Consider the following 10,928-nt stretch of genomic DNA (forward strand, 5'->3'; position numbering starts at 1 on the left):
GGCAAGTCATCCTGTTTAGCAAAGGCCTCACTTCCTCATCCATAGACTGAAGCACTTGGACTGACCAGGAGTCAACAGGCTTCAGCCCTGGTCAATCTCTGTGTGGTCTTCAAGCTTAGATTTTTTTTTTTTATTTTAAAAGGGTTAAAACCAAACAAAATACAAAGCAGCATATATGGCAGAGATGCTATGGGTCCCCAAAGCCTAAAATATTTGTTTTCGGATCCTTTACAGAAAAAGTGTGCCAACCCCTGCACTAGACCGATGGTTCAGAGTCACCGAGGACACCTGAGAGTCTCGGCCTTCTGGGATCCAACATTCAGAGATGATTTTATAGTAGGATTTGGGATAGAACTCAAAGATCTACATTTTTCAAAAGGTTTTTCCGGTTACCCTCATGCATATCTAGGCATAAGATCCGATGGGACAGGTGACCTCTAAGCTCCTCTAGCTCTTTCTAGGATTGGGCATTCTTCTACAGATTGTAGTCTTCTGACTACAGGGAAAACGAGTTTTCCCTGTTGTTTGCAAAATGATTACCTCACTGTATTTAAATCCCAACTTTGAAATTGGTTGGGCAATCTTACCGAAGTTACCTAACTCTTCTTATCCTCAGGCTCCTCATCTATCAAATGGGGACAGACACCACTGTCCATCTCAGAGGGTTGTCCTGAGGATTGAATGCAAACTACCTAGCCTGTGTTTGGACCGACACATGCTCAATAAATGGTCGCTGTTATAACTGCTTAGGTTTCATTCTTAAATCTCAGCCACTCGCCATGCCCAAACAAAATGTTAGGCCACTACCTCTGCAAACTACCTAAGCAAAAGTTAGAAAGGCTGTAAGAAGAACATGTCCTGTTCACAGAGGACAAATTCTCTTGTATTTCTCCTTCCTTTCACAGTGTGAAGGTATCTAGCTGGTAACACAGCTCATGAAGGAACAGCAGGAGCAGACCTGGGCACAAACTAAAAAGTATAGAATTTTACTTATAAAGTTTTCTTCCTACTCAGTCAAGCTAAGTAAATGACCAGTTTGAGTCCTCACAGTTGGTGACAACAGCAGGTCCTTTTATAGGGACTATTTCCCCAGGAGGTTTTGGAAAGCTTGATTGTGAGGGAAGAACATGGGTCTTTGTTTTTTTTAAGCCACATTAACTTTTACTTATAATTTAAACACTAATGTGCTTTTTTTTTTATTTTTGCGTAAGAAAGGACTAAATCTCTTACTTTACAAGTAATATCTAGACCATAGGAATTTTCTCCTCTACTTGTTGCGCCTCCCATTTTTTCAATTCTTGAGATCACACCAAGAGGAACATCAAGTATTAGGGCAGAATCCTGTAATGGACAAAAATACAAAAGTCAGCATTTCTGTCAGTATAATTAAAACAGCGAAAACAAACTAAAAGCAACTATATGCGTTCAGGGAGTTTTTACGTTGGCCCTTTTACCAATTTTTATGAACAGAAATATGATCTAGATCACATATGAAAGAGCAAGCATTAAAATAATCAGTTATGCGACCAAAATGCATCCCCTAAAAATGTGCCATTCTACATTGTTCACATGATGTAGACTAAACTCCTTGGTACACAATTCAAGGGCCTCATGGTGTCTCCAGGCTTTGCTCCCACGACATTCTGTGCTCCAACTAAGTGAACACCTTCACCGTTCTTCAAATATGTCATCTACAGTCAGGCCTATGTGTTTTGTGCAGTATCCCCTTTGCCTAGGATGATCTATTTTTCTAAACTACCAAAATTCTTCCCGTGGCTTTAATCTTGCCTCGGCAAGCATCACCTCTGATGAAGCCCTGCCTTCCAATCAGATCAGACAGAATCGACCCCTCCCTCTTCTGAAGTTCGGCAACACTTGACTCAGGCTGCTGTGAGACCACTCACTTCACTCTATCTTGTTACCATGAACTTCCATGTCTGCATTTCCCCACTGGAAGCCAAACATCTGGAAGTCATGCCTATCTTAGGCATGAATGCACTTCCCAAAGCGGAAGGGCCCGAATGCACAGCAACACTTCTCCATCGTTTCTTATCCAATGCTGGCTGCAAGGGGTCCATAAGACTGCTGGCATGACAGAATCACATTAGCGAAGTCACGCCACAATCCTCACGACAAGATAACAGCAGCTGCCACATACGAAACGTCTCGTCTGAGCCAGGTACTGCAACACGGGCTTGGCGTGCATCGTCTCATTTTATCCTCGCACCTGTTCTGGACATAGGTGAAGGACTCCCATTTCTGAACGTGGCAACCAAGGCTTTAAAAAGCTTCAGTAACTTGCTTAGTAAACATGGGGAAGTTTCTGAGGTTCAAGGTGAGGTCTGGGAACACGCATCAAAAGAGCCATAAAAATGATCTGTCCCATTGACGCCATAACTATGGCCCTAAGAACTTGTATTGCAGGTAGTGTGCAACGGGAAGAAAAGCTGTATGTGTGAAGATGCTCAGCGGAGCCAGAGGTGGATATCAGGGTGTAGAAATTCAGTTAGTCAATGCAGCGGAATTATTATGTAGCTACTAAAATAATTATGGTGCATGGAAAAATAAGTTTAAATGGAAAAAAGCATACGAAATACACTGACTACAACCGTGTAAAATATATATTCACATGCACAGATGTAAGAAGAGCTACATACTTTTTTTAATCTAATATTTTCTTTAACGCTGTGTTAGATAACTGATGATACAGAAAAAATTTCAAAGGTGCTTATTAAATTATTATTTTTTTAAAGATGTCCTTTTGGGGGATAGAAATAAAGTTAAGTTTTTTCTTTTACTTGAAATCCTTCTTCTTAAAACACGATACAAAAAAAATTAAGTATTTCTTCATAAAACATAAGTATAGTTCATGGATAGTTTAGAAATTCAAAAAAGTATAAGAATGTGGTGCATCCGTACCAAGGAATACTGCTCAGCTGCCAAGATGAATGAACTATGGATACATGTAACGACCTGGAAGAATCTTAAGGGCATCATGCTGAGTGGATAAAGCCGATTTCAAAAGATCACGTGCTATATGATTCCATTCCTAACATTCTTGAAATGAGAAAATTGTAGAGATGAAGAACAGAGAAGTGGTTGCCAAGGGTTGAGGGGAAGGAAAGGGTGTGGCTATCAAGGGACAGAATAAGGGAGCTGGTTTTTGGCGACAGACCAGTTGCATATTTTGACTGTTGGTGGTAGTTACATAAATTTATAAATAGGATTACATTTCATAGAATTGTGTGCAAAAACAAACAAAAAATGAATGCATAAAAAATGGCTCAAATATGAGTTTTGATATTTATTAGCTGTATGACTTCAGCGAGTTACGTTTACCTGCAAAGTAGGGATGATCAGAGATAATGAATTTAAAGTACCTGGCATGGTGCCTGTCACATGGTAGCTAGAAAACAATGGAAGTTGTTATTATAGCAAAGAATTTCTTAGTACTTAGGAGACATAACTGTGCTCTGTAACTATAGTGGATCAGTATGCTCTGGCATGCAGCTACAGGTCTTTCTGTTTATACCTATAAGGAGGCATTGTTTTAGCCACTGACACCTCACTACTTGGCTGAAATCCAAATCCCTAGAGAAAAAAGATACTATTTAGTAACTGTGTACATACATAGCTGCATATTATCATGTATTTACTTCTCAATACAATCTAGTTATTAAAAACACACTATCAGGCAGTCTGTTATTATACTTAGATTATATTGAGATTTGTGAGTGTCTGTTCAACTATACCCCTAAATCTCAAACTTATACCTAAAAATACATAGAATAAACACTAGAAGTCTGTTATTCTAATATAAACATGGAAGAAAGAATGCAGAAGTACAGCAGAAGAATTAAAAGTGAGATGGCACCTTGCTGTTCTCTGTCCCTGTATAGAAGGGATATGGTAGCTCTGATTGCCTTGACCCAACACAAAACAGAAAATGGGACACTGAAGAGAACCAGCCAGCTCCTGACCAAAGGGACCCACAGTCTAATGAGGCTACTTGCCACATTCTCCCTGACAGGTTCAAGGTCAGATAACCCAGCAGGCTCAACTGGAAGGTCCAGGAATAGGAAAATCAGCTTAAGTCTCTAGAAACGTGAGTCGTCACTATCTAAATATCATTAAATATTTAAGGCTTCTCGAAATTCTGTGCCTCCGTATCTCTAAGTATCTAAAATAGCTGAGCAGTAAATATAACTATCTATCTATTCATTCATTCACTATGTCATTCACTATCTCTCTTTTGAGTGTATACCAAGTAACAGAAATTGTGCTGGACGCTAGGGACCATGGAGATTAAATAAGATGAGGACCTCGCCCTCATGGAGCTCAAGGCCCAGTCTGGGAGATAAGACACATGTACCCAAGTCGCCACAATGCTAGAGTACAAGTGCCAAAGGCCATAAAAAGAAAGGTCCAGACAAAGTGGAACAAGAGGTCATGAGGGCAAAATAATTTCCTATCTATTGGGTCACATGAAGGTTCTGTGGCGAAGGTAACATTAAAGATGATCCTTAAAGAACAGAATGACAGCAGTTGCATATTAGCCTTCCATAAACAGATAACAGTGATATCAGCTACACATGTGGAAAAGCGTAGGAATTTTATATTAAAAAAAAAAAAAGTAGGCCAGGTTTAAGATAGGGTGGCAGGAGAATTCCCTGGGGAGCACCCCAGGGCTTAGATCAGGGTGACTGGGTTCCAAGGAATGAGTTCTGAAAAGAGGAATTCAATGACAGAATGATGGTTTGTGAGCATTCATCTAGCAGCACTGAGCGCTCTCCACGAATGGGTGTAGAGGACGACACCCATTCCTTGGAATCCTGGAAGCCAGTGTTTTAGTGCAAGGGAGAGGCTATGAGGATCTTAAAGGGGAGAGTGACAGACGTGGAAAGCAAAAGAAGATGAGCCACTGGGGAAAGAGCAAAGGTGTCCCGTCAAGAGTCTGGGACAACAGTGGTCCCACTAAGACATGTGAAAAACTTGGGGGGTGGGGTTTGGAGAAAGATTAACGTTGTCGATTTTAGACACACTGGGTTTGGGGTTATAATAAATTACTTAAGTACAGATATCTAGGAGGCAACTGGAAATAGAACTGGAAGAGATCCCGACAGCCCCTCCGACTCAAAATGTCCGGAACTAAATGTGTGCTGTTTGTTCGCCAAACCACATCTGCCTATCTCAGTGGCTGGCACTCCACCTATCCAGTCACCAAAGTTGGAAACGTAGGAGTCTTCCTTGACATCTCCTTCTCCACTATCCTTAATCTAATACCCCATGTTTACCTCTTAAATCAATCTCAAATCTATCAACCTCCCCGACTCTACCAGCAACTTCTCTGGACCACTGGAATAGGCGCAGAGGCTTCTTCACAGCTACTATCGCTCCTCTTGCAATCTGCCATCCACACAGAGCCTGGGTGATCTTTTATGAAAGGAAATGTGATGCTATCATTCCTCTGCTTGAACCACTTCTGAAGATTCTCACTGCTTACCTCTAAACACCTAAATCCTCAGCAAAGTCCACAAGGCCGAGGTCACCTCGCTGCCACCCACGTCTCCTGCTCATCTCTCGCCATTCTCTCTGCCCCTATCCCAGCCACACCGTCATCTTTTCATGATTCCTTTGGTCTCAGAGCCTCTCATATGCTGTTCTCTCAGCTTATTCTCTCCAACCCAGCCCCTGGCCAGCATCTAGGTAACTCCTATTCGTTCTTCAGACCACGAGTCAAGCATCATTTTCACAGGACAATTCTGTAGGATCTCCAAACTGCTGCGCCCCTGTACTGCTCTCACCCAACATTTATCACAGCTTGTTGTCTTATATTGGTGTGGTTATCTGATCAATGGCTGTCAGTCCCATCGGAACTGAAGCTTCATGAGGGAGAGACTGTGTCTGCTGTGTGTACTTTATCCTAGTACCTGGCACAGTGCTTGACACGTAGCAGGCTCTCAAATAGTCAATGAATAAAAAAAATGAAAGATTCGGACTAGAGCTATGAAATTGGAAAGCAACTGACAGTTGAGAAAGACGAGGGTGAGGGCAGAACTCCGGGGAAACATACCGTAAGGATGTAGGAAGGAAAAAATGAACTGCAATAAAGGCAAGAGGCAGGAAGAAGGGAAGAGCCAAGAATGCTTGGAGAAAAATACAATGGAAGGAAGTAGTCATCAACAATATCCATAGCTGCAGAGAAGTCGAGGACTCACCCAAAGCCACTGGAATCAAGCAAGGAAGGAGTAGTTAGTTTCGATGTGGAACAGAAGCCAGACCACAAGAAGTGAAGGAGTTAATAGTCTGGAAGTGGAAGCGACATGCGTGGACTAATTTCTCTTTGAAAGAAATCTGGCAAAGAAGGGAAAGAAAGAAGATAGCAGCATCAGGCAGTAGCAAGGATGCAAGAAGGTGTTTTAGAAAAAAAGAGACTGGAGGAGGTCGGCGGGGGCGGGGGCGGGGGCGGGGAGGAGCCAATGAGAACCATAACCGTAAAATATAGAAGAATGACGGGGTACTAAGGCTCCAGAGGAAGTAAAAGGAGAAAGGAGAAAGGCTCAAATAGAGGGATTCGCTTTGGACATGAAGATGTCTACTTCCTTCCTCTCAGAGGGCAGTGGAGGAGAGGAAGAGTGAAAACAGACATCATCAGGTGATAAGAGGGGAATTTACGGGAGCTCCGTGAGGATGACTTCACTTTTCAACACAGCAAGAGATGAGGTCAGCTAAGGGACCTGGAGGGTTTGTCACTGGTGCGATGGGGGATGTAACAAGAAGTGAATTCGAGATTAAAAGAATTGCCGAAGCAGTGATGAGACCCTTTCTGAGGTCTGAAAACCTGAACTCATAGTGTATGAAATCATTAATTAAGTCCACTACGTGACTTTCAACAGCAAGGCTCGGTAGCCCCCAGAGGCTCAAGTTCGAGAACTGACAAATTGGCAACAAGGGTCAAGGGGACCTAGGGTATTAGCAGGGATTGTTTTAATCTGAAAACAGCATTCATTTTGCAGCAGCAATATAAGGAAATGCTTTAAGATTGAAGTTTAAAAGAATACCTATAGTGTGGCTCCTACATTCTCACTACTGTTCTTACCTACAGACATACTAGGATGTTTTATTTTTCTAGTTTTTTTTAAAGATCATTTCGCTTCCTTTAAAATGAAAAGAGGCACCAAATCCACTAAACAGAAGGACCTAAAAAAAAAAAAAAACAGTCTTGAAAAGTTTCCAGTGTATCATCCTGAAAAGAAAAATACTCCAGGAATCCCCTTTGTTTGTGCTTGCAATGAAATGGGCGGGCCGAGGTGGGCGGGCCCTCCCTCTGGGAAAGGATACAGGTCTGGCTTTGAAATGTCCACAATGGGAGGTTAACTTTGTCACCCTTCTGGGTGGTGTCCAAGGTTTACAGCTGCAATTGCAGCCAATTAGAGAGATTATGGAACCTAAGTTATAGCTGCCACACGTGTTAGATGCCCAGCTCTTGGGTGGCATAATACCTACACCTGTCCAAAGCTCATTTCAGAACCGGATATTTGATACGTGGGCCATCCAGCCATCTCAATTCTCTAAGTCCTGCCTCTGCACTGGTAAACCATCAAAAAGCAAAATAAGCAGATCCCGTTCTTCTGGTCCCTCACAAAAAATACTGACTAAAAATTCCCATCTCTTTTGTCTTTACACAGGGTCTTGAATGGTATTCCAGAATCTATGGGTGATACCCTGCCTGAAGAATTGAATCACTATGTTCCTACCTTTTAGAGAAAACCTTAACAACGAATTTCTCCTTGAATTTAATCCAGGAAGAATGTAATATTTGTGACTTATCAGGAAACGAAAACTGTATACCCAACACGTTTCTCATCTCGTCAGTAGTCCTTCTTCTAGAACCAAGGAGTTGCCAAGCGAGTGCCAAGAGTCGTCACCTGCTTTTTCAGAAGGTTTAAAAGCCTCCATTCCATTAATTTCCTACAGATCTCCGATATTCCATTCTATTTTAAAAAGGGGTGTGCGGCATGACCGTGAGATACACCAACTTTCAGATGGTGATTACGTCTGGAGTGAGGAGATGAGACTGCTCCAGTTGCGTGACGGATCCACAGGTGGTTACGTTATCCTTTATAAACTTTCTTACCTTAAATATTTCAAAATCATTTTTAAAGTGGCTGGGGTTAAAGGTGTTCTAGGTGGAGAAAATGATCTAAAGCAAAGTCCGGAGGGGAGAAAGCATAGGCCGTGTTTAGGGAACAGTGAGCAGTGCACTTGAGGCAGAGCGTGGGGGTGGGGCTGAGGGGTGTATTGGGGCAGGAATATAGAGGGTAGAGGGAGGAGTGGGGAACAGGAGGCGATGAGGCTGTATGACGCACATTACATGGACAACGACCTATCGGATGTGTATTTCAGGAAAGAAGTCGGGTTGCAGCATGTATGATGGAACAGGGATGATGAGTTAGGGGCAGGTTGTAAAGGACTATAAATACCTAGCTAAGGAATCTGAAATGAGGGGAAAGGAGCCACTGAGAATTTCTGAGCAGAGGAATGAGAAGAATGGAAGAATGCCTTAGGGAGCTAGCAAGAATGGACTGGGAGAGGCCACTGTCACAGCCTGCGGGATAGGTGATGCTGATAAGACACTGGACTAAGGTGCAGCAGCAGGACTAGAAAGAACGGGGCGAATGTGAAGAAGACTGAACAGGGGAAGGGAGGATGGGGAGAGAGAGGTGAGTCCGAGCTGATGGGAAGAAAAGTAGCACCACTAAGAGAAACAAGAACATCGAAAGGAGGAACTGACCAGGAAGGGTGAAAGAACTGCAGGATTCCAGCTTGGCCTGTGGGATGCCAGCTGGAAAGTCAAGGGATCTCTAGTAGGCGAGGAGAAACGAGAAACCGAGGCCAGAAGAAAGGTCAGCACTGGAAAACAAAGGCATGGGAGGACTAGGGAATGGGCTGGGTCGCATCTGCTTTGCCTGTCAGTCGTGGTCAGATGGAATGCGAATGTGTGGAAAGGACTCGGTAAACTCAAGGAGCTTTGTCATGGGATTATCTGTAGAGAAGGGACTGGAGTCAGGGAGTAGACGAAGCCATGGGGCCAAGAGAATGCAGAAGAGAAGTGGGCTGAGGCCGGGGAGCTGGCCGGTCTGCCACCAGCGGGTTGAAGGAGGAGCAAGAGAGACTCACGTCACCACAGCATCTGTTCTCCCCCAGGTTCCCAGTGCCTCCTAATGGCCACTGTGCACGACCCCCACACATTCTTTATCTCGCTGAACCTTGCAACACGTCACATCACGCTCTGCTCCCTTCCTGAGATTTTCTCTTCTACCGACTTCCACCAAAGCCTTGTCTCAGACGACGTTCTACTGCGACTTCTTTCTCTTCTGCAGTGGCTCTCTTTACCTCTCCACCACAGAAAACTGTTCATGTCCCCTAGGGGTCTCTCCTCAGCCCACAACTCTTCTTTTGTCCCATATTCTTTGCAGGTAATCTTGTAGATGTACACGGTTTTTACAATACTGATATGCTAATAACTTCTGGAAGCTTCAGAGATACATTTCCGACTGCTACTGGGCCATTTCCGCCTGGCGGTTGGACAGCTGTGAGTCCACACAGTCAAACTTATTTCCCCAGGGGCCTGTCTCCAACACATTCTTTCTCCCATTATGTCTATTGTGACAACTGGGAACAGCTCCAACCATTCAAGCCAAAAAAATCAGAGTAATCATTCTCGACTTGAGTCTTTCCTTCAACTCCCACCTGCAATGGCTACCCAAACCCTCCTGAATCTCTCACGGCTGTTCCCTCCCTTCCATCGCAACTATGACTGTATCAGGCCCTTATCGCTTACCTGGAAAACTGACATAACTTCCTGCCTAATCCATCACACATACTGCAACCCAACTTCTCTTCCTGAAATACACATCTGATCGGACGTGCTCCTAGTAACACGCATACAGCCTCGTCACTTCCATTCCCCACTCCTCCCTCTGCCCTCTATTCCCGCTCTAACAGATCCCTCAGCCCTTTCCACAGTATATGATGTGTTTCCGTATTGTCAGACGTGCAATATGGAAACTCTCTACCTGATTGCTCCTCCCTCTCTCCCTCCTGTCCAGGAAATCGTCATCATTCTTCAAGACTCGGTTTAAATATCACCTCCTCTGTAAAGTATTCTATGACTCATCACACGGTTAATCACCCTCTCTCTTGTAACCTCATGGCATTATGCAACCACTGTAGACTTTGCCATATTATGCCACAATTACTTATCTCCACATCATTCACCTAGCATGGTGTTAGACCCATCACACGGTTTGCTGAATGTATCTGGAATAAAGATATGAATTCATGAATGAACAAAGGGTTAATCTGTCCTTCTCATCCTCTATAGATCGCGCCTGAACCCAAATTGTTCCTGGAAGGGAATCTGGATACGGTCTACCCCATGGCAGTCTATCAGGTTACGGAGCGTTACATGACTAAGGCAGTGTCTACTAAAGTCACAAGATGAACCCCAAGCCAAATTCCTGAGCACTCTCAAGGTCAAAAGGTGGCTATGGGTCTTCGAGATGCCACAATTTACTACGGTCCATGCTGTGGTCAAACCAGAGTGACAAGGCCTGTTCCCTCGAGTTCGCTCATTGAAAGTACTTTTACTGAGCACCTACTGTCTCCTGGACACTGTGCTAGCTAGGCAGAGGACCGAAAGGACTCATCATTAGTTACAACCACAGACAAAGCCACTCATAAGCAAGACAGAATTCCCTCACTCGGCACAGCCTGATTGAGTACCTTCCTGTGCCAGGCTCTGTCCTAAGAGCTGAGGGTACACCAGTGAAAGGACAAACAAGCATCGCTGTCCTCAGACAGATAAGGAACAAGATGAAGCAGTGAAATATATAAAACAGGAAATAATGGCAAGTGCTTGGGAG

At 43.7% G+C, this 10,928-nt stretch overlaps 1 protein-coding gene across 4 annotated transcripts in view; it reads right to left on the reverse strand.

The window, feature by feature from the left end:
• MTM1 (myotubularin 1) overlaps window positions 1-10,928 on the reverse strand; it is a 99,642-nt gene that overhangs the window by 56,024 nt on the left and 32,690 nt on the right. For all 4 annotated transcript variants that reach the window (XM_011383597.2, XM_011383596.2, XM_023525128.1 and 1 more), the window contains exon 5: window positions 1,231-1,341. In XM_011383597.2, coding sequence (XP_011381899.1) covers window positions 1,231-1,341 — 111 coding nt within the window. The remainder of the gene's footprint in view (window positions 1-1,230; window positions 1,342-10,928) is intronic.

The sequence above is a fragment of the Pteropus vampyrus genome, unplaced genomic scaffold (assembly GCF_000151845.1).
Source record: "Pteropus vampyrus isolate Shadow unplaced genomic scaffold, Pvam_2.0 Scaffold529, whole genome shotgun sequence".
NCBI lineage: Eukaryota > Metazoa > Chordata > Mammalia > Chiroptera > Pteropodidae > Pteropus > Pteropus vampyrus.